General features: G+C 41.7%; 1 protein-coding gene across 1 annotated transcript; it reads left to right on the top strand.

Annotated features, from left to right (window-relative positions):
• Positions 1–5,209: 5,209 nt before the first annotated feature.
• Positions 5,210–23,437, top strand: LOC101555732 (gastrokine-3-like). Its single transcript, XM_055121333.1, has 6 exons — positions 5,210–5,356; positions 17,389–17,442; positions 18,390–18,527; positions 20,279–20,386; positions 21,637–21,778; positions 23,343–23,437. Exons 1-6 carry the CDS (start codon positions 5,210–5,212, stop codon positions 23,435–23,437), a joined length of 684 nt encoding a protein of 227 aa, XP_054977308.1.
• Positions 23,438–24,380: the final 943 nt, after the last annotated feature.

Genomic DNA, 24,380 nt, shown 5'->3' on the forward strand with positions numbered 1-24,380 from the left:
GGGGGAAATAGAAAAGTTATGTAACAAACAGCGGGACTTAATATCTTTACATTCTCAGCAATGGAGAACTATCAAATGATTCCTTGACAATAGGACTGTCTTTTTCTTTTGGGGGGAAACCCCAGCAACTATAGCGAGTTATGTGTTGAAACATAGAATGTAACCAAGATAAAGCGTAAACGAAGTGAAACTTATCACTTACAAGGGCGGGGACTGGGGGGGCGGGAGGGGGTGGGAGGTATACTGGGGTGGTTGGTGATGGAATATGGGCACTGGTGAAGGGAAGGGTGTTTGAGTATTGTATAATTGACATAATCCTGAGAACTATGTAACCCTCCACATGGTGATTCAATAAAATTTAAAAAAAGAAAAAGAAAAAGAATATATGTATGTCTTTATGCATGAAGGATGTTGGATTCTTACTAAACAGAATATGGTGGTCAATTATGGAAATTAGACTGGGACTGAGGTTCTGATCCAAAGAGATTTAATGTTGTTTCCTTTCAAATTTTAATGGATTGCATTCTTTGTGTTAATTAGAAATATTTAATTACACCCAGTGGTGCTCAGAGATTACTGCTGGCAGTACTCAAGAGACCATATACACTGCATGGGTCAGCCTCATGCAAGGCAAGCAGAGACTTGTCTAAAAAAGAAAATGATAGGTGTGACAGATGGTATTTTCCAAAAATGTCTACATCCATATGTGCCATTGCTTTTCCTCCTGGAAAAGTGACCTTGCTATCTGCATCTGCACCGTTTTCAAGTGTCCAGAATTGTAGCCTGCATGATACTATAGAGAGTAAGGCACTTACCTTGCATGCTGCAGACTTGTGTTCAATTCCCAGTACCTCAAATAGTCTCCCCAAGCACCCCCAAAAGTGATCCCTGAGTGCAGAACTAGGAGTAAGACCCAAGCACCGTTGGGTATGGCTCCAAAACAGAAAACTAACCCAACCCAACCCAACCAAACCAAGAATCACATACATGAGAAAAAACAGCAATCAAATGTCCAGAGCCAACACCCAAAGACAGATATCTTATAATGTCTAAAGCTAAGCTTGGAACCACTCTCCAATCCTTCTCTGATGGATGAGCCCTTAAAACACTCAATGAGGTGATCCTGAAGTTATTCTTTTTTTTTTAATTTTTATTTTTTTATTGAATCACCATGTGGAAAATTACAATGCTTTCAGGCTTAAGTCTCAGTTATACAATGCTGAAAAAAACCATCCCTTCACCAGTGCCCATATCCCACCACCAAAAAAAAAAAAAGTACACCTCCCATCCTGCGCCCCCGCCCCAGCCTTGTAACTGATAAATTTCACTTTCTATTTACTTTGGTTACATTCAATATTTCAACACAAACCTCACTATTATTGTTAGGAGTACCCCATTAGAGTCAGACCTGTTGTGAAGAGATATGAGGTCACGCGGTTTTGGATTTCTGTACTTTAGCAACTAAGTCTAGGGAGATTTCTTCCAGGTATTGGATCATTGCAAGCTTGTAAACCCCATCTGTGGTCGTCATAATATGGCGGTCACCACGCCCTTCACCCCCTGCAAGGAAGAGGCGAGAGAGAGAAATACCTTTCCCCTCCTGGGCGGGCATGGGGCCGCGGCTTAGTTCTCAGTCTGGAGACATTCTGTGAGGAGCTGCCCATGCCGAAAAATTTAGCTGGCATCTGGAGTCATGCTCGTGCAGCTGCGGAGAGGCCGCACACACGTGCAGCTCCTGGGATCACATCTTGGTGGCCCCTGAAGTTATTCTTAATTTTTAGGTCCCCAAAGCTAAGGGTCAAACAGAAATTTAAAATAGTAAAAAGAAAAACAATTTAGCAAAACATATTCAACCTCATCAATAATCAAGGAAAACAAATTTTATATGGTATGATTTCGTGGCTATTCAACCAAAAGACTGAAAAGAAATGTATAATTATTGATATAAAATGTGGGAGGTCCAAATGAGCACAAACTTTTTAGAAAAAGTTTGAGAGATTTGTTTTCAAATTTGTGTATTATGAATTATAATGTGTTTCAAATGTTTTGATTTAGATCTGCTTCTGAAAGCCTCTCATGTAAATGATCCCCCACTCCAAAATGTATTTTGACATAAGATAGATGTTCCTTGTCACATTACTCACATAATTAGAAAACAAACCCTTTGTTTCCTGAATTTGTGTATCTCCCCACCTCCTTCCTTAACCTCTCGAAAAAATTCTTTGAAATACATAATTATGAAAACTCGGGGCACGCATTTATTTATAGGAATTATGTTAATAGATAAAGTCCCATGAGAAAATAGCAGGAGGAAATGCACAAGAATAATCATAACTTGGTGAGAGTGTTAGGGTCAACTTTATTTTCAAGATGCTTGCTCATGTTCTCATCCTGTTTAAAAATGTATTTTTAGAAGGACAACACAGTGGTGCTGTGTGTCTGCCAACCTCACTCCTCAGATCCCAGTTTCTGCCTGAAAGAGCAGGCACAAGCCCCCACCCCTGCCTGTGGCAGTACATCTACCCCGTTGTGGTGGGAATGAAGCGGGCAGGGCCACTCAGGAGTTCTTGGGCACTGCCCGTGTGCCCTCAGGGAAGCCAGGCCCAGAATGTCCCAGCGTATCTGGCATTCTTCTTCACTCTGCCTGTCCGCCGGCAGCTGGGGCCCATGACAGTTGGTTATTCGGCAGTGAGGTTTGAAGCCAAAGTCTGTAATTGAATGATTCTGTTATCTAGATTGAGGATTAACACCTCCATTGATTGCATGTAGAAAACAGCTCCGAAATCCCCCTTGACAAGCTCTCTCTTTATCAAGAAACCACTCCGATCTCACCCACTTAGTCCTTCGCACTAAGTGCCCATATTAACAGGAATTAGGCAGGTCCCAGTCTGTCCACTCTGTCCATCCCATGGCACAAGGCAGCAATAAATTGAACCAGCCCCTTCCCGGCCTCCCCAGCCCTGGAATAAATCTGACTGGAAGCTCATAAAATCCAGACCCCCTTCCTGAAACCCTGATTACAAGAGTATACAGTCCCCATCCTTTTCTCCTCTCCTCTCCTCTCCTCTCCTCTCCTCTCCTCTCCTCTCCTCTCCCCTCCTCTCGTCTCCCCTCCCCTCCCCTCCCCTCCCCTCCCCTCCCCTCCTCTCCCCTCCCATCCCCTCCCCTCCCCTCCCCTCCCCTCCCTTCCTCTCCCCTCCTCTCCCCTCCCCTCCCCTCCCCTCCCCTCCTCTCCTCTCCTTTCCTTCTCTCTCTCTCTCTCTCTCTCTCTCTCTCTCTCTCTCTCTCTCTCACTCTCACTTGCTCGCTCTCTCCCTCATCTGTCTCACGCGCTCTCTCTCCCTGTCTCTGTAGCAGTCGCTTTTTCTCTCTGTTTCTGTGTCTCTGTGTGTTTGTGTGTGTGTGTGTGTGTGTGTGTGTGTGTGTTAGTTCGCAATACTGAGAGAGCTTGCCTTGAACTCATTCTCACAAAGTGGTTTGTATACCCTCTTGCTGCTTTTGTCATGAAAAACAATGACTCCGCCCACAACAAAAGCTCCACCCCCGGTCTGATTGTACCCAACGCTAGGGACACTGTTCCTAGTGACCAAGCCTCCTGGCTTACCTGGCACTGTCCCTTCAACACTGAGGAAACTTCTCAGTCCCCGGTTACTTTCCTACCCATTCCACACTCCCAGTCCGTGCTGCCTTAGTCCCAAAATCTCTTCTTCTCAGAGGCCTCATTGCTCCCTGTCTTTCATCCAGAGACTCACTGCTCCTCTCTCCCCTGACTATTTTCACTGCCTTCAGACCACTAACACCAGTTAACAGAATTCATCCCAGTGGGAAAGCCAAGTCTGATCAGAGCTAAGCAAGATGTCCAGAGAGGACCAAACAGAAGCTCTATCTTTGTCCTGGAAGATGAAGGAGCAAAACAAGGATTCCTTAAAGGGACTGTTCCGAACAGATGAAATCAATCATGGTATGATCCTGAATAAAGAATATTAAGCTAAGTGAAAAAAATTCAGATACAGATATATCAATATGATTTGATCTAAATGAAATATGCTAAATAAGACACTCTTTAGAGACAGACAACAAATCAGTGTCTTAAGGGGACTAAGGACAGAAGAGCTAGGGAAAATCTGCTTAGTTGTATGATAAAAATACTTTGAAGCTAGATGTTAAGTGGTAGTTTTGCAACTACATCCTGCACAACTAAATGTCAAATGGTTTATTTTTATGTTGTATAATTTTCAACTTAGTAAACTGAATGTTTGCTCTCTCTTATGGCATTCCAAATAACTGTAAACATAAACATGATAAACAGTACTTTGCACAAGTTTTCAAGGCTGGGAATCCAGGAGAGTTTATTTGCTTGGCTCTGGCTCAGGGTCTCCCCTGAGGCATGGTTGAATGGGGCTGGAGGATTCACTTCGAATATGGCTTCCTCAAAGTTTGATAGTGAAGGAGGAAGCCTCAGTTTCCTCTTGCTAGTGAGAGAGGAAGCCACAGTTCCTTGCCAAATGCTTCCTTTCATCTCTCCCTCATCCACCTAACATACTTCATCCCCAAGGTCCTGACTTAATATTCCAGGAATTTCCCAGGACCATAAAAATCTGCCCTGGAGCTATGGCTCACCAGGAGTCCACAATGCCTGAGGCAAATGGCTAGAAAGACCAACCAGTAATTTCCTTACATCCTCTGTAACACTTGTCAATTGATAAAAAACTATAAAGATCCTAATTTCCACCTAAAAGGGTCAATTTCCACCTAACAAGAAGAACCTTTACCTGTAACTTCCTTATATCCTCAGTAATATTTGTCGTTGATCAGAAAGCAAATTGATCAGAGAGCCTTTAAAAAGACTTATACAATTGTCTGCCATGGGGGCAAGGGGAGGATAGGAAAGAGAGTGGGTTATACTGAGTATATTGGTGGTGGAGAATGCGCACTGGTGGAGGGATGGGTGTATGATTGAAACTCAAACATAAAAGCTTGTAACTGTATCTGATGTTGATTCACATTTTTAAAAAAATTAAGAAGAAAAGGACTTACACAAAACCCCCTTACTTTTAACTTAGTCCTATACTAAGTTTCCTCCCTACTTGGGCAGCTCCTTTTTTTCTCTTCTACTTTCCAATAAACATTTCTACTTTCCAACTTTGAGTCTGAGCATCTTTATTACTCAATATTTACATTCTTGAAAAAATTGAAGAACCTGGGAACCATGAATGAACAGAGACCTTCCATCAGAGCTCCTGCATCATCTGCATCAATAAGAAGCCTCCATGCCCACCTCTCCTTAATACTGCTTGAACATATTCACAATAGAGAACTGGATCTTCCCAGAGTGAATGAGCCTCAAGAGAGTTGGGTAGAAGTCACAATGTCCATGAACTAGCCTAGAAAGTTTGACAATGACATTTCTAAACTATTCTGTTGGTTACAAAGTCAACCCTTTGCAGGAGGGACCAAAACAAGAACAGAAAGATCACTGGGGGCCACCATCTTGAAGACCAGTTTCCACAGCCCCTTCTCTGTTACACAGGAGTAGTAATGAATTCTGGCATCAGCCACCCAGCTTAAACTTGAAAGCAAAATGTGGAGAGCAGAAGAAAGCCCTGAGGAAGTATAGAAATGCTGCAAGTTAAGAGCCTGGATGCGGAAAACTGAAGTTCATATTCAAGAATGTGTAGAAATTGCACATGTATTGTGCTGAAAAATGGTACCTAGCAACAATTTCATAGAAATCCAAATTTTATTTGATGCAAACTCTCATAAGTAATAAAACCATTTGTTCTTGATAATCAGACACCTAATTCTTATAGCAAGGCAAGGATACAGTAAGGGAAGTTAGACAAGTTTCATTTCTTCTTTTCTGTCTCCCAAGTTTCTTTTGGCGGGTTGTTACATGTCAGCACACCTTCCAGGCCTTGCTACCACCCAACTCTCCCTTCTTTTTTTTTTTTTTTAAGAAATATTTTATTGAACCACGGTGAAAACAAAAAAAATACAAAGCTTTCAGGTTTAAGTCACAGTCAAATACTGATTAAACCACCATCCCTTCACCAGTGCACCCGTTAACTCTCCCTTCTTGGAAGTAGCAGCTCTGCCAAGATCATGGCTCTCAGAGCCCAGAATCGAGTAGCATTGCTGGTGCTATTGTATCATTTTATGAGTCAGATCTTCCAAGATCTTCTCCCAACAAATTATTGATTTGTTCATTCTTGAAAGTTAGATAGATGAATAAAACTATACCAAAATTTTGACTTGAGTATAACATTCTTTGCACACACTTGTGGAGGTTAAGTGATCCATCTGCTGGTCATTTGTCATTTGTAGAGAAATACTAGTCAGATGCTTGAGGATTTCATGTGCAAGTTAGTCTTCAATGGCATGTTAATCTTCACTCTTGTCTTGTTCAAGCCACAACTTGTGATAGATCACAGAAAGCAAGCATAGCATATAAAAGCTTGTGCATTTTATAGTGTCAACAAAAGAGTTCCTCATATATCCTCTACCTCAAATAAAATAAGTATATTTACAAAATAATTCTCCTATCATTTGTGAGTGGATGGAAAGTGGATATGGGCAAAATTGATTCCCGTGACGTATTAACACCTGAACTGATTTTCTTGCAGCCATAAGAGACAAAGCCAAACATCACAATCCTCATCATTCAGAGAGCAGAAGGCAGCCACATGGGCATGGAACATGGAAAACCAAGTTGAGACTAAAACCCTGGATCCTAGACTCATTTGGTGCTTTTTCCAGTATTCATATCTCTTCTGGAAAATTTAATATAAACATAAAAACTGAAGTGCACAATGGTAGCAACTTACCACAATAAATCCAAGTCCAGAATGGCACTTTGAACCTTTGTCCAGGGGCATCGGTGGCAGAAAATGAGACAAACTTGCAAGAACTGCTCAAACTTTAGGGTCCCAAGGATGGTGATGAGTGAGCTCACAGACTGGCCCCTATTCAATACAGTGTCACTCCCCCACCCTGGCACCCAATACGTAAGCCATTGTGTAAATTGACAGAGACATTAAAGATAGTTAAGCACATCAAATCCAGTGGGTATATTAAGAGCATAGGCTAGGATATTTTACATAGGCAATCAGCGGGTATATTTAAAGTAAAGTCATAACAATTTCCTACCCCATTTTTCTCTTTTATGCCCTCTCCATCTAAAAGACCCTAAACTCTTTTTCCTTAGGGGGAACAATACAAAAGAATACACTAGAAAATGAAGGAATAGAAATGGCTCTGAATAAAGTTGATCTCCTATTCTTCTAGCAGTTTCTTTTTGAATGAAGACAAATGACAGCAATGCCAAATGGCATATATTGGAAAACCTCAAGTTTTCCCATACCTAATATCCTCTATTTCTCCCTCCTCTCTCTCATTCGCTCTCTCCTCTCCCTCCCCCTCCTCCCTCCTTCTCTATCCTTTTTTCTCTCCATCTCCTCTCTTCCTCCCTCTTCTCTCTCCTCCCTTCCTTTCTCTTTTCTTTCCCCCTCCCCCCTCTTCTCTTCCTCTTTCCTCTCTCCCTCTTTCTTTTCTCCCTCTTTCTCCTCTTTCATCTCCCTCTTTCTCCTTCTTATCTCTTCTTCTTTTTTTTTTTAATTTATTTATTTTTAATTAGAGAATCACCGTGAGGGTACAGTTACAGATTTATACACTTTTGTGCTTATACTTCCCTCATACAAAGTTTGGGAACCCATCCCTTCACCAGTGCCCATTCTCCACCACCCGTAAACCCAGTGTCCCTCCCACCCTCCCCAATCCCATCTCCCCCCCACCCCACCCTGCCACTGTGGCAAGGCATTCCTTTCTGTTTTCTCTCTCTAATTAGCTGTTGTGGTTTGCAATAAAGGTGTTGAGTGGCCGCTGTGCTCAGTCTCTAGCCCTCATTCAGCCCGCAACTCCCTTCCCCCACATGGCCTTCGACTGCAATGTAGTTGGTGATCGCTTCTCTGAGTTGACCTTTCCCCGGAACGTGAGGCCAGCCTCGAAGCCATGGAGTCAACCTCCTGGTACTTATTTCTACAGTTCTTGGGTGTTAGTCTCCCACTCTGTTATTCTATATACCATAGATGAGTGCAATCTTTCTATGTCTGTCTCTCTCTTTCTGACTCATTTCACTCAGCATGAAACTTTTCATGCCCATCCACTTAACTACAAAATTCTTGACCTCCTTTTTTCTAACAGCTGCATAGTATTCCATTGTATAGATGTACCAAAGTTTCCTCAACCAGTCATCCGTTCTGGGGCATTCGGGTTTTTTCCAGATTCTGGCTATTGTAAACAGTGCTGCGATGAACATACATGTGCAGATGTTGTTTCGATTGTACTTTTTTGCCTCTCTGGGATATATTCCCAGCAGTGGTATTGCTGGGTCAAATGGGAATTCAATATCTAATTTTTTGTTATCTCTTCTTCTTACTCTTTCTCTCTTCTTTCCCCTCCTCTCTCCCTTCTGTCTCTTTTCTTTCTCACTCTCTCCTCCTTTCCTCTTCCTCTACTCCTTTCTCTCTCTCCTCTCCCTGCCAGTCCTGTCCCTATTTTTTCCTCTTCTCTTTCCCTATCTGCATCTCTCTCTTTCTTCCTCCCATCCTGCCTCTCTCCTTTCTCATCTTCTGAGCATGAGGATCAAGGCATTTTTAGAATCCAAGACTAGACATGTCAGCTCTTCAGCACTGTCTTTCTTTCCTTCCTGCAGAGATTGTCAGTGTCAGGATAGAGGTCTGAAGATGAGAAGAGAATAAGTCTGCAGAAGTCCATACTCCACCCCTGTCCTGTTGGAGTTGCATTTAGGGACACAAGCTGGGCCATCTGAAGATGGGAGTGTGGGTGAGAGCCTGTCCCTGGGACCCTGACTCAGGCAAACTAAGGGGAAGCAGAGTGAAATCCTGAAAAGTTAAGAGCCTGACTCCTGTTGCCCAGAGTAAGCTGGTCTTTTGCAGTCTTTGGTTTGCTATTCTACATATCTAGTTCAAGGCTCTAGGTGTGATATTCTTGGAGGGGTTTGGGAGAAGCCTTCCTCATGAAGGGCATTGCAGGGTCCACAGCTTGTACACATAGGGCCAGCTCTTTTTCTGATTCTGTGTCAGACCTCAGTATTCCCTTTCTTTTGCTAGATGCCAATTTCCCCAATTGTGAAATGAGTTAAACTACCTTATCTCGACCTCTCCTTAAATGTTTTTCCATATAAAATCAACATTCCTTCCTATTCCTTGCTTTCTGAAGTTTTCCCAGGGGAAATAAACTAGGAGCTGAGAAAATACACTAAAGAAAATTAATATTTTCAGTGGGGAAAAGATCTTTTTTTTGGGGGGGGGTTCACACCTGGCGATGCACAGGGGTTACTCCTGGCTCATGCACTCAGGAATTACTCCTGGCAGTGCTTGGGTGACCATATGAGATGCTGGGAATTGAGCTCGGGTCGGCTGCGTGCAAGGCAAATGCCGTACCCACTGTGCTATCTCTCCAGCCCCGGGAAAAGATCTTTGAAGCAGTCTCTCAAGCTTTCTTTTTGATGAATGGCTTTTGAAAATTTGATAAAAGGTATATTTTTCTTCCTGGGGGGAAAAGTTTATATGTGCTCACAGATTATGGGCCTAGATAAGCAAGTAGGCTTAAATAAAAGCTCTGTTGTAAAAATTAATTTGGTAAAAGATGATGTCAGCTGCCTAACAAGATAGGGCTCTTGGGGGAACCTAGCTGGCAATTGACCTGGAATGAATTTCAGTGGAAAATTGGGGCAATCAAAGAATTGTGCATTGAGCAGGCATTGAAATAAGTAGCTCTCCATGAAAAAGAAACACAAATGGCCAAAAGGCACATGAAAAAATGCTCCACATTGCTAGTCATCAGGGACATGCAAATCAAAACAACAATGAGATATCATCTCACACCACAGAGACTGGCACACATTCAAAAGAACAAAAGCAACCAGTGCTGGTGCAGGTGTGGAGAGAAAGGGACGTTCTTTCACTGTTGGTGGGAATTCCGACTGGTCCAGCCTCTCTGGAAAACAATATGGACATTCCTTCAAAAACTAGAAATTGAGCTTCCATATGACACCACAATATCACTTCTGGGAATATATCCCGAGGGTGCAAAAAAGCACAGTAGAAATGACATATGTACCCATATGTTCATTTCAGCACTGTTCATAATAGCCAAAATCTGGAAACAATCTGAATGCCCAAGAACAGACGACTGGTTAAAGAAAGTTTGGTACATCTATACGATGGAATACTATGCAGCTGTTTGGAGAGATGAAGTCATGAAATTTGCTTATAAGTGCATAAACATGGAGTGTATCATGCTAAGTGAAATGAGTCAGAAAGAGAGGGACAGATATAGAAGGATTGCTCTCATTTGTGGAGTATAAAATAACATAACATGAGACTGACACCCAAGAACAGTAGACACAAGGGTCAGGAAGATTGCTCCATAGTTGGAAGCATGCCATGAGCTGGGGGAGAAAGTAGCTGAAATAGAGAAGGGATCACTAAGAAAATGAGGGTTGAAGGGATCAGTTGGCATGAGAGATGTGTGCTGTAAGTAGATAAAGGGCCAAACATGATAACCTCTCAGTATCTGTATTGCAAACCATAATGCCCAAAAGTAGAGAGTATGGGGGAAATTGTGTGCCATGGAGGAAAGGGAAGGGTGGGAAAGTGGGGGTATACTGGGGAGATTGGTAGTGGGGAATGTGCACTGGTGGAGGGATGGGTGTTTGATCAGTGTGTGATTGTAACATAAACATGAAATCTTGTAACTATATCTCACAGTGATTCAGTGAAATAAAATTAAAAAAATATGTAGCTCAGGAGGTATAGAACAATAAGATACAAGAAAATGTTTGGTACAAAGTTGTACCTGCTCAGGAATTGCAGTGGCATCTGCTCTGGAGAAAATATTTAGGACTTGGGTCCAGAGAAGACAAAGAAATGATGGATACACCATTTAGGAAAACTGAGGCAGAAAGGGAAGAGATAAGCAGAAGAGAGAGAGGCAAGAGCATGCTTCCTTAAGGAAAGCATATTCTGGGTCCCAGAATGTCTGGAGGAAGGAGAGTTGTGATGTGACTGATCCAAAGAGTCCCAGAGAACAGGGCAGTGAAGGGTGGAGGGCCTTAAAAACATCCTTGGACAACAAATGAATATAATCACAATTCAGTGCATAAATACAAAACATGTGGCACAAGGACAAGGCAGACGAGACCCACTGTGTTTTAGAGTCCACAGAAAGAAGAACCTATTACATCAGCCAAGCAAACAAATATATGCAAAGAAAGTCGATTTTTGGTGCAAAATCACATGAGTGATTATTAATCTAAATTCTTTATGAACTTCAGGATAGGGAATAAATACAAGTACACAGAGCATGAGCAAAGCTTTTTGCTTATTTAAAAAATAATAATACTTCAGTTATGAAGTCCATAAATCTTGCAAAGTTGGAAAACTGAATTAAATATTGGAACTGTTAGAGGGAGGCATGCCGAAATCTGATTTCAGGACTAGGTTTTTAAAAGTCAATCAAGGAAAAGGAAGTTTCTGGTGGAGAGCAGGTGGAAAATAGATTATAGGGAAATCAAGGAGTGTTCAGCAAACACTAAGCAGGACAAGGGATCCGGGCAAAAGAGTCTTGCTCCTGCCAGAGGTTCCAGGATGCAAGATAGAAGGCAAACGACTGGGGAGGTACCTGGCTTTCCCTTCTCTTTTTATATTTTTCTACTCCACTCTCAAGACCAGGGGCAAAAAATACTAATGGTGTCTATCTACCACCTTTATGGTGCACTTGAAATCTGAATTTATCTAAAGGGGCATTTTTCCTGATAGCACACAATCTTTTTGAATTTTAATGAGCATTGCCTTCTTATTTTAATATATTATTAAATAACTTACTCCATATTTTGCCACTAAATTCAGCAAATATTTCCTGAGATTACACTATCTGTCAGACTAAGTAATCCAGGAGACACAGAGGGGAACAGCATCATATCAGGGCTTAATAGACTGAGTTTGAGTTCTTACTCTGTGAGTGGAGTTGTTTCAGATATTCAATACTAAGAGATGCAAACAGAAAACAAAATCAAGCCTCTAACCTTAATAATTTATAGTCTTATTGACATAAATGTACAATTTAATGACCTGGTAGACTGTAATATACTCCATAAAACCCATAATGGGGGAGAACCGGGTTGCAAGAGTTTGACCAAAGTTGGAAAGAACTGGAAGACATTTTAATGTGGTTTAGAGAAGGCTAAATTATGCAAGTCCTTGGCTGACTTTTGAGAAATAAAGTATCAGGACTGAAAGAATTTGTGGAATGGATTGGAAAATGAGAGAATGTAAGGTTTAAAAAGATAAAAGATTTTTTTTAAATGATTAGTCTTGGCAAGAACTGAGTGTTGAAAATAGGTAAAGGGATATATATGCTAACCTTCCACCTTCCAGTATCTGTATAGTAAACCATAATGCCCGAGAGAGAGAGAGAGAGAGAGAGAGAGAGAGAGACAGAGAGACAGAGAGAGACAGAGAGAGATAAAGAAGAAAAGTGCCTGGTGGAGGGATGGGTAAACAATCACTGTATGAGTAAAATGCAAACACAAACGTTCATAAGTTTGTAATTGTACATCACAGTAATTCTCTAATAAAAATTTTTTTTAAAAAGAAGAAGAAAAGTCCCTGCCATAGAGGTGGGAGGTGGGGGGGGGGGCAAGGGCTAAGGGTAAGGCAGGGGAGTGAGGCGGGAAACTAGGGACATTGGGGGTGGAAAATGTACACTGGTGATGAAATGGGTGTTGGAGCATTATATAACTGAAACCCAATCACGAACAACTTTGTAACTATGTATCTCACTGTGATTCAAATTTTAAACATTTTTAATTAAAAATAAATAAATACAAATATATGATTTCCAATTTTTTTGGCCATTGTTTATTCCTTAGTGATAGATACTTTATGGTTTGAAAATATTGATTACTCCTTTGTGCACATGGCTTTTGGTATTTGCGATAAATGTGGCTTTGAATATGTGGCTAAATAACTCTTGATTGGCAAATGTGCCTATCAGTATTTATACAAACACTCAACATGGTGATTAAAAATAACTTCATGTAATAATAACATGGATACATGAGTAAAGCCATCTTATTATTGTGCCTTTACTTACTAGAGAGTCCTATAAGCTGAAGAGTGTGATTACAGGACCTAGTTGTCCAAGAGAATAATGGAAGAGGGTTGGAGTTAAATGCATACTTGCAATCTCTCTCATGCCAGATGCAAGTACTCAGAGTAATAGAGATATGAATATGATTATCTGAGCCCTGGCTTGGACTTTTGTTCCAAGGCTTTTTGGTCTTGGTTCATTAATGGCTTGTTCTCACAACTCTGACTCCAGACTCCCATTTGTTTGCACCTCTATCTGAGCATCCTTTCTTTTGCTGATTGGGTCTGTGCTTGGAAACTCAATGTGGATCACCTGATGTTTCTGCTTTTGTTACACAGCTGCCTTTGAAACCCTAACCAGTGCAAAGTGATATTGCAGAGAGGATTTGGTTTTCATTTCCTTAGTACTTTGTGATGTTGAACATCTTTTTCTATCTCTATTGGCCACTTGTGTGTTTACTTTGGAAAAGATACCTGTTCAGATTTTTGCCCACTTTTTAATTGAATTGGATTGTTGACTTTTTAAATATTGACTTTCACAAGGTATTTACATATATTAAAGATTACTGCTCAGTTATATGGTGTATAACTATTTCCTCCCATTTCAAATATTGTCTTTTCAATTTGTTGATTGTTTCTTTGCTGTACAGAATTCTTAGTCCCACTTAATTTAGCATTTTTTACCTGTACTTTTGGTGTTTTATCCAATAAGTCCTTGCAAAGACTAGTTTCCAAAAAAATTCACTGTATTTTCTTCTAGTAGTTTTACAGTTTAAGTCTTATAGGCCTTTGACCCCAAATAGCTAAGGCAATCCTGAGAAAGAAGAGCAAAGCTGGAGACATAACACTGTTATTTCTAGGTGCATTTATTGCTATAGTAACCAAAACAGTGCAGTATTGGCATAAAAATTAGACCATTAGAACACAATTGAAAGTCTAGGCATATAAATCCATAGTCAACAAATTCTGGAAAAGGAAGCCAGAATACACAATGAAGAAAAGAGTCATCTACTAAATGAATGGTATTGGAAAGCAAGCTATCAGTGTACAAAATAATGAAAGTCTTTCTTTTACTATATTTTACCTACTCAGTCAATAACCACAGAATGCATGCACTGTTTTTGTCACATACTGGTGTTTTCAAATACTCAGAGGAATAGAGATATGAATAAGATTATCTGAGCCCTGGGTGACTGGTAGTTTCTAAAACATATCTACTTCACATCTCTGTTGAAAATATCCAGAGAGCACTATAAAGACTGCAGTATTGATCTTTCCCCTCTTTGATTGTTCCACAGTCCAAGCTCATGAACACACAGTGTTATTTCCAAGTAAACAACCGTTTGGTTGGGGTTTTTTATAATTTCATCCAGGTAAAAAGGCCATTACCAGTCAAGGGCTTGAGGGAAAAACATAAGGGATGAATGGATGAATGAAAATACCTGAATTAGGGGTTTGTAAGAGAATATAAGAGGTAAGGCCTTGCTATGACTAACTCTTATCCAATCCCTGGCACTGCTTTTGATCCTGCAAGCATCTCCAGGAATGACCATTGCACCTAGATCCAGGAGTAAGCTCTAAGTACAGCTGCTCATCACATACCAAGCTGTGTCCTTAGTCTCAGGAGTGCCAAATGCTCCTTTATTGAAAATGCAACCTGAAATGAATGCTGGGAGAGAGAGAGGCAAACCATGAAATGGGCATGAAAATGGACACAGAATGCTGGGAAAGTCAACCAGAGGTGGATGCTTGAAGACATAAAATGAGGTCAAGCTCGAGGGGTGAGAAGAGGCACTGCAGGACAACCATGTGATTCTGACTTGGAAGAAGAGCCACCAATATTGCTTTTCAATAAATCCTGAAGTTTCCATTCATCTTTTTTTGGCTTTTTGTAAGTTTTTTCTCAACTGCCTCAACTGTCAGTGAAGAATTTTATTTGGAACTTATTAGCAGAAACAGAGAACACTTTGATTTTATATCAGGACTATTTTGCAGGTTTGATTGTTTGCAATTCTTACCTTAGTTATTAAACTCAGATACGCCAACCCACAAAGACTTGTTCACTTGCCATGTTTGCTTGGAACAAGTGTAAGTTTTAGAGTAAAGGGAAAATATTTAAAAGTAGCTTAAGGCAAGTGATAAATGTGTTTGCATAAACTTGTCTGTTTCACCTTTTGATATGGCTAACTACCCTAAAGTCCCTTATGATGGCAACGGTTAGGAAGAGGAGGGCTATATATACCAGAATTAGAAAATAAATGCTACATAGAAAACTCTATTATGCATGCAGATGCATGGAGTCTGAGAGAGCAGCAAAATGATGCACCTTGTAAGTATATTTTCTGATTTCAAACATAGGTGGTTATGTTTTCAGAGTCAAAATGGTCAGGGAGCTGTTATTCTATTTCCACTCATGAATTCATCAAATTTAACTCAAACAGAACTTAATATTTAATATAATATTTAATTTAATATAAGTTTGGGGAAAGTCAAGCAAATCAACTTGTCAGAAAATATCTTTTTTGGAAGTATCTGAATAAATGTCTTTCCCAAAAGAAATAATAATTATTTTTATTAAATAGAAACTAACTAGAAATTAGTTTCACAAAAGGTCAAAACTTCTTGGTTCAGGCCAGGGAGATGGCACAGGGGCTAAATATGCATGCTCTGTATGCATGGGACCCATGCTCACTCCCTGCTGTTATACTGGCCCTAGAGAATAGTTGGGTGTAGTCTTGAAGATCCCTGATTGTAGTACTCTCCAGCACCATTGGACCTGAACATTGCTGTGCCCTCAATGCTAGTTATTGAACCATCGAGCTCCATGATGGGGTATCACCTGGACTTATTCCTGGGCACCTTGAGTATTGCTCTGGATTCCCTGAGTAACCCGCCCCCCTGTACGAAGTAAACTAGAATTGTTTGAGGAGTAGATGTTTGTATTTTAATGTTCTCTCTCCTATATTTGTCTTAAAGATTTCCACTTATTTTTAGGTTTCAGATACTCCTAGTATAGAACTGTAGCACTGTCATCCCATTGTTCATCAATTTGCTCGAGCAGGCAAATGCCCTACCCACTGTGTTATCACTCCAGTCCACTCCTAGTATACAGCTACTATTAACTCTCAAAGTAGAACAACATTTCTATATGTACCTCTCCTCTCTATTGAATAACCTCATCACATTAATTATTGTTCATAGAGTACCTGCTTTCTTCCTTGAATATGTCTCTCAGGTAATTTACATTAGTTTATGGCATAATTTTATGTGGAATATTGCACAAAATATTGTGGGGATGGGGGCGAGAGGAATTTCCTATCAATTTCAGTTATGTTCTAAGTATATTTGAGCTAGGTGAGCCTTAAATAGACTAGATAATAAACTATAACATGTAGGGAAAGCTGTACTATTATACTTTGTATTCTGTCTTACTTTGATCCCCTGGATTCTCTTTCACTTAGTCTCTGATGCCTAAAGTCCCATACAAAAAACAAGGCAAGCCATGAGAAATACATCAAGAAGAAGCAATTTACTGAAAATACATCAAGAACTAGTAACATTTGAGATAACTATTGAGTAAATATAATAAATATTGAGTAAAATCAATATCAAATAAGGTGTAGTGTGTGATTTCAGGAAAGGTAGAAGAATCTAGAGGAAAGGAAAATAGGAGAACAGGAAAATGCCAGATCTAAGGGGATGAGGTAGAGGTCCCCAGTAGTTGGAAGGAGAGCCAGAGGTTCAAAATGGCAGTCTGAGAACCCGAATATCACTTCTTTTTATGATTTTGACCTAAGACAGTCCTTGCCTCTGCTCAGACCAAGTGGTGAAGTTGTTTCATGCGTGGGGGATGGAGGGGGATGGATATGGGGGGCAGAATTGGGGACAAAACCCAAAACCCAGGACCTAACACTTGTCAGGCATACGCCCTTACCACTGAATCATTTCCACCCATCCCTGCCCCTTGCTAATAGTTAATTCTATATAATAGAATTTTCAGTGGGTATAAAACAAAATCATACCCCTGAGTAAATGATAAAGTTTTGCTTCACACCCCAAGTTCTGCTTTCCAGATGCTCATTGAACCCAAAGAGCACCCATGAAAGCTGCAGATGCTTTCAAGAAGGCTCCAGGCCTGGTGTTCTTTTGCATTCTCAGTTTTGTACTCTCGCGAGGTTCAGAGGGCAAGGTACACTGATAACCATTTCCATTTCAGGCTGTATCTGCCATCCTTGTGGTCTTCCTGATGACACCGTCGCTTGCTCTGATGGTGAGTAGGGTGGGAGGCCACACCCTTCCTAGCTCTCCTATAGCAGATAAATTTTAAAGGTGATAGGGAAGAGAAACCTCTCTCAAACATTTGATGGGTGCTCTTCTTTTTTTTTCTGAATTTACCTTTTATTGTAATAATTTATTTAGAAATTTTTTTTCTAATACAGCCGCCCCTCCAAAAAAAATCCCTCCTGGACCCATGTATGCATTCTATACCCATATACAGACTCTAGATGTCCCAATTCTATTGACTGTTAATGTATACAGAATTAATAGAGAAGTCTGTGTTTTGCAGTTTCTCTAAACATTTAGCCACCGATAAATTAGTCAACTTGGTTTTTAAAAAAGAAATCTTATTGGATGTATCTCTGTTGCTGCTTCACTTGCAACACCTCATTTTCTTTTTCTTAACTTTAAAATTTTTTTTAAATTATATTTTTAGAGCATTACAAAGCAGTTCATGATTAATGGATGGACATGGACAGTTTTGTTCTGAGTGAAATGAGTCAGACGGAAAGAGACAGATATAGAATAACTGCATTTGTTTGTGGTATATAAAAATATATACATAGTAGAAGAATAATATCCAGGGCCAGGGTAAACAGGGGTTAGGGAGACTGGTCAACGGTTGGAACTAACCACAAGTGTGTGGGAGGCTGAGGGTAAATAAGATAGAGAAAGACCGCTATGAGAATAATAGCTGGGAATGATCACAGTGTAAAAGATCTGAGAGTGCTCATTTCAACCTGCAAAGGACTGGGTGAAGAGCTTAGGGATAGAACACATGCCTGGCAGGTGTGAGGCCCTGGCTTTGATCCCTGGCAAAACACACACACACACACACACACACACACACACACACACACACACCCACACACCCTTAGTGGGAACTCTCTAGACTTTTTGGACTTTTTGGAACTCTCATTATTGCTTGGTTTCCTGCAGAATTCCAGTGAGAGCAGCCATCCTCTGGATGGGTCAGTTGGGACCCAGAGCATCCATGTCAATGCCTTGCGAGGTATAGTCAGCATCAGAGACAACAATGTTTTGAGTGAATGGGATGGAATCTTGGACTACAAGAATGTAAGATGTGGAACACACTCATTGCAATGCCACAGAAAGCCTGTCTGCTCCAAACTTTAGCCTATGCTTTGCAGAGAGAAGAGGACCCTGTCTCCTTCCCTAGCTTTAGGCTCTTCATGGGAATTCCTATCTCTAGGTAAGGGCCAGCTACCCTGCGGCTGCAGGACTTCTTTATTAGCCAGTGACTGAGGAGGATTGTCTCTGGTCTACAGGAAGCCTGATTCTTCTGTGTTCCTGTGAGGACTTGACCTTTCATGACCCCAGAAGGCCTCTGAACTTTACAGAATCCCTATTTATTTACAAAATCCCTATTCATTTACAGAAGCCCTATTCATTTACAGAAGCCCTATTTCCATTAAATGCTATGTACTCTAGAAGTGGTTCAGTTTTGATCTTATATCAACCCATTTATTGCCAAAGAATGATTCTTCATTTTTAGAAACCTGACCTCAACTTGCCTGACTTCTAAAACTCAGGATAAAGAGGCAGGACTGAGAACCTATTGCCTGTGCCCTTCATCTGTTTTCTGTCCTCATTCCCTCCCCTCCCTCCCACCAAACCAGGCACTGCAACCAGAGACATCCCGCAGCTTTTATGTGCCTCAGTTTCATCATCTGCAAAACACCATCAATAGCTACTTTTCCTGCCTGCAAGAATTTCGAGGGGATTAAGTGAAGTTAAATCTCATAGATCTTGCTCAGATCCTTTGCCCTCTAGCCTTTGCCACCTAAAAGGTCCCTCCTGCTCACTCACTGGGCATCCCAGGAATGACCCCCTCAAACACAGGCGCTCTCTCTCTCTCTCTCTCTCTTCCACTCCTGTCTCTCTTTCCCAATGCCATTTACTCCCTGGTCACTAATCTGTCCCCCATCTCTTGCTGTACTGTAGAGTTTAGTGGTTTCCATCTCTGTTTTGCCCCATAGAAAATTTTCTTTTTAAAAACAATCCACAGAGTAGGTGGAGCAATGCAGATTAAGGTGCTTCTATATCCAGCCAACCCTGGTTTAAGTCCCTAGCATCATCAGGGACCACTTTTGAGCACAGAGCCAGGAATAGTCCTTGAGTACTGTAGAATGTGGCCTGACACCCCACTTTAAAATTTACAGAGTCCTTTATCGAGCAAAAGGAGTCAGAGCTACTCAAACCAAAGGGCAATGGGCTCAGAGAGGACCACTCTGCTCCCACACTGAGAGAAGCCAAATGATCAGCCTGGGGCAGACCCTCGGCAAGAACAGAAATTGAGAGTCCCTGAGAGTCCCTGACCCAAGTCACGCGATGTGTCTGCAGAGCACTGGAATGTACAGGACACTTTCACATGTACCAACAAACTCATTTCATCTTTCATTCTCACAGGAAAGCTATTATTTATCTTCCACTGGTGGGGGAGCAGAAAGTCACCATATAACTGAGGACTGAGATAGCTATGTGACAGAGGAGAGCTTATAGACTTGATTCCCAGGGTTCTCCCTTAGCCTTCCTGACCTGCTCATCCCTTAGTTGATGATAGAGTGGCCTGGGGGTTCTTCTCATGTCTGCAGAGTGGTCAGTGAATGCCATGGCCTCTTGGGGACAGCAGGATTCTGTCTGCATTGCAGGGCTTGCTGGTACCCTTTGCTCTGGCACCCAGCACTGCCTCTGGCCCAGTTCTTCATCTCACAGTCTAAGAACAGCTCGATGCAGTGCTGGATGTGAGCAGAAGTCCACCCATACTGGTACTGAATGAATGACACGGCTCTGCCCTGCACTTTAAGGCCCTCCTGGTGACTAAACTGTTTAACAAGATGGCCTGTGTCCTGGCCAAGATGGACCAAGATGTTTTTCCAACTCTGGATGACATTAGGAAGGCCCTGGACCAGCAGGTATGTGAGACCATTGTAATCTCCTCCTAGTTTGATATTTTCCAACTTTTCACCTTAACTTCCTAGGTCCACACTGTACACACAGAACTTAGTTGTGAAATCCAACCAGAATGCAACAGACCCAAGGACAGTCAATGGCCCATTTAAGGAAACTCATGATTGCATCAATGAAAATTCCCTGCAAAAACATAATTCTTATGTCCTCTCAAAAAATTTTAAGCTACATGCTAGTGTACCATAAATCACTGGATAGAATATTTGAATGAGCAGATGGAGCATCCGCATCTCCAAGACTTTCTTTCACAGTTCAACCCCCAAGTACAGATGCACATATTTTTCACAGTTGAGAAAAGGCCCCAGACGACTGAACCTCTCCTTCTCTTCTCCTCTTGAAAAACAGAGTAGTCAAATAACATGAAAATTGACAGGAAATCCTGTGCTAGTCACTGCATGCAGCTGTCACCTGCTTACCACAGTGGACAGCAGTGATATTTATGACTGGAAGGTCACTGGTTTAGGAAAAACATCACACTTTAAGTTCAGTACCAGTATGGGTGGACTTCTGCTCATCAAAATTAGGCAATGTTGAGGCTGGAGCAATAGCACAGCGGGTAGGGTGTTTGCCTTGCATGCAGCTGTCCTGGGTTCAATTCCCAGCATCCCATATGGTCCCCTGAGCACTGCCAGGAGTAATTCCTGAGTACAGATCCAGGAGTAACCCCTGTGCATTGCCGGTGTAACCAAAAAACAAAAAAAAAACAAAAAACAAAATAATAAAAATAAATTCAGCAATTTTTTTTGCCTTTCAAGAGCAGAAGAACTTCAGTCTGATGTATAACAAGTAAAACTATATCATAAGTGTAACCATTTAAATGCTATCCTATATTTTCATATGTAATAGTTGACAGAGAAAATAGAGAAAAGCATTAAAGGTTAGCATGGCTGAAAAGTTGAGCGAAGTACTAGTGGAGGAGCAGGACACGCAGGTCTAAACACAGGTTTTTGTTATTTTTTTTTCTGGAGTAATAGTGCCACCAGGTAGTCAGAGCAGATATTGCTGTTAGAGATCCCAAACAGGGGCACACTTGAGTTCAATAGTTTCTAAAACTTTAATCACCAGCATACACTCTCCGAGTTTACCTCTCTTATAGGCCAGAAACCATGAATCATAATTCTCATTTATTCCTCCTTTATGCTCTGACTCCACCTTTCTGTGCTAGCTCACCATTCTAAAATGCCCCTTCTTCCAGACTAAAAAGCATTATCCCTCCACTCGCGGCTTGACCTACACTGTGTTGCCCACCCGGGTCAAGAACCTAGCCCAGTATGGAATGGCCATCAAGGACCTGTGCCGAGAGGTCCCCACCTACTTTGCCCACCAGCACAAAGAAGGTGTGTAAATAACTTAACCAGAAATCCAAGATCAGAGTGAGTCAACAAGAGCGACATGATTTCTAGGTCATTGGCAAATTCTAATGAGTGTTCAAATCTGTTTCTTTTATTTGCCATTGGAGATAAAAAAAAAAAATGTGGCCAGGGATATATTGCCCCCTCTGTGACAGAGATGATTTCTGGATCAGAACAGAATTGATGGAGGGAGCCTTTCTAGAAGTTCAAGGATGAGACCTCAGTGGTAGGACTTGACAACAGTGGGTCCCTCACCTGGCTCCAAGGCTTCTACACCCCAGCACAGTGCTTGACCTACTACCACTTAGCATTAGAAGTCTATTGCCTCCAGCTCCTCCCCACTCCTCTTTCTCAAGCTGCACTAAGGTCTGACAACAGGACCCTAAGAATTAGTGCTGCTCTGGGAAGGGAATATGTCAAGAAATATTGGCAAAAAGTGGCCAAAAATTGGGACATGGAACTGGAATGACCAGTGGTGACGGGCTTATATAACTGCCAGCTAAGACTACAAAATATGCCTGCTAATCCTAATAAAGCCAGGAATCCTTTGCCTTCAGATTTTCAACCATTACTTGCATGTTAGCATAAGTCAGTGTCTCTCATTCAGGGCCATACAACCCTCTGTGGCTCTCCAAACTATTGTGAGGGTCAGAGGTGAAATCCATGTAATTTGGGAAGGGATGGCATAACACTGGAACAGGGGATGGGGACAGGGGTCGCCAACTGGTAGAAGAGGGAAATGACGGGAAAGAAACAGATAGGAAGGCAGCCTCAATCAGAAAAAGGCTGAGGACTACCAAGGGAAGTGAGTACAATGAACAGAAGGCTCCTTCTAACAGGAGGCCCCTGCGAGAGAACAGGAAGGACTGAACTTGAGGCACTAGACAGGTGAATCAAAGTCAGTGTGAGTCAAGAATCTTACGTGCCGAGAACCCTGGTTCACCCAAAGACTGCATGCCCCAACCCTGAGAACCACCAGGGTCACCCTGAAGGGACCCTGATTCAATCTCCAGAACTGACAGTCCAACAGTGCTGCATCCTTGTGCCTTAGCACTGACTCATCTGGCCCAATCGGCTGAGTATCACCTGTAGTGGCTCCTGGGTAGAGCTTGAGAGATCCTTGCCCAAAGTCTAAAAAAATTTTTTTTAATATCAATAGAGAAATAAGGGCTGGAGATACAGTATAATGGGTAGGGCACTTGACTTGCATATGACTGATCCAGGTTTGGCCCTGGCACCACATATGGTGTCCCGAACGCCACTAGGAATGACCTCCAAATGCAGAGCCAGGAGTAACCCCTGAGCGCCCCTGGGTAAGGTTCAAGGACCAAAATAGAAAAAAAAAGAAAGAAATCAAGAGGGTATGTGTCCTCTATGGCAGCTAATGGGACATTGTCCACTTCAGACCTACAGTCCTGCAGCTCTAGAAAAACTGTGCAAAGCACTACGGGTAATTCAGTCCAGTTCATAACATACCATTTAACTTCAGGATCTTAGTGATTACTTAGGTTAAGTGATCTTTGTGAAATGATCCTCTTTCCTCTCATAGGTTCTGCCCTGGTGATTGACCCTGATTCCTGTTTCGAGCTTCACCTTCTGTCCTTTATGGGAATCTCCATCTGTGGTGAGGTCCCTGGACTCTGAATCTCCAGGGAGAAAAGACCCACCTGGACGAGGCCACTGACCCAAAATCAGTGCCCAGAACCCCTGTTCTGTTGCGAAGCTGCTCATTTTAGTCCTCCATTTTTGCCTTTTACCCCCAGATCCAGCTTTGTAACCTGGAAAACAGGGTATGCTTTTTCCCCGTGGGTTAAACCAATAAAGTTTCCTGCCTCGCTCAGAGGCATCCTGCCTGCACTGCACTCACTCAGTTACGGTTGCTCCTATCCACATGTGCTCACAGCTCAAAGTCTGCACTCGGTAAGGAGTGGAGAAGAGGTCCTCTCCTATGGGGTTTCCTTTTAGGAGGGCCCCTTTTGAATGTGTCTCTTGAAGAAGCTTCTGAGAGCTTCAGCAATCAATCAAACAATCAAATAACAGAAAAATCTTAGAAAACAATGCAGGCGTCAGTTCCAGGGGAGGCCACATGGTGTTTCTTATAAATTGATGCTAAGATTCTATGGGTTATGGTAATAGGATACCACCTGAACCCTGAACATCCTTGGGAGAGATCCAGATGAAATTAAACCTCCCAGACTTCTCGAGAATCATCCATATGTCTTAGTGGTAGCTTCCACTTATTTCTCTTAGTCACAAATGAATTTTTGTAGAACCTGGTCTTTATTTGTCCATGCTTATAGCTGGTATTCCTGAAGTGCTAATCCCACCCAACACATATAATTTCCCTGGCTTTCCTTACCTTGGAAACAAGAACAAAGGAGGAAGATAGATGGGAAATGAAGGCTACAGATGTCCTGTCCACAAAAGGCAGAGTGAGAGTCTGGAACACTGAAATAGAACGGGAGTGGGATTTAACAGAGATGGGGGTTAGGGGGAAAGGGAAAAGGGAAAAGGGTATTGAAGCTGGATGTTGAATTGTGTGTGTGTGAGTGTGTGTCTGTGTGTGTGTGTGTGTGTGTGTTGAATT

Source organism: Sorex araneus, chromosome X (assembly GCF_027595985.1).
Source record: "Sorex araneus isolate mSorAra2 chromosome X, mSorAra2.pri, whole genome shotgun sequence".
NCBI lineage: Eukaryota > Metazoa > Chordata > Mammalia > Eulipotyphla > Soricidae > Sorex > Sorex araneus.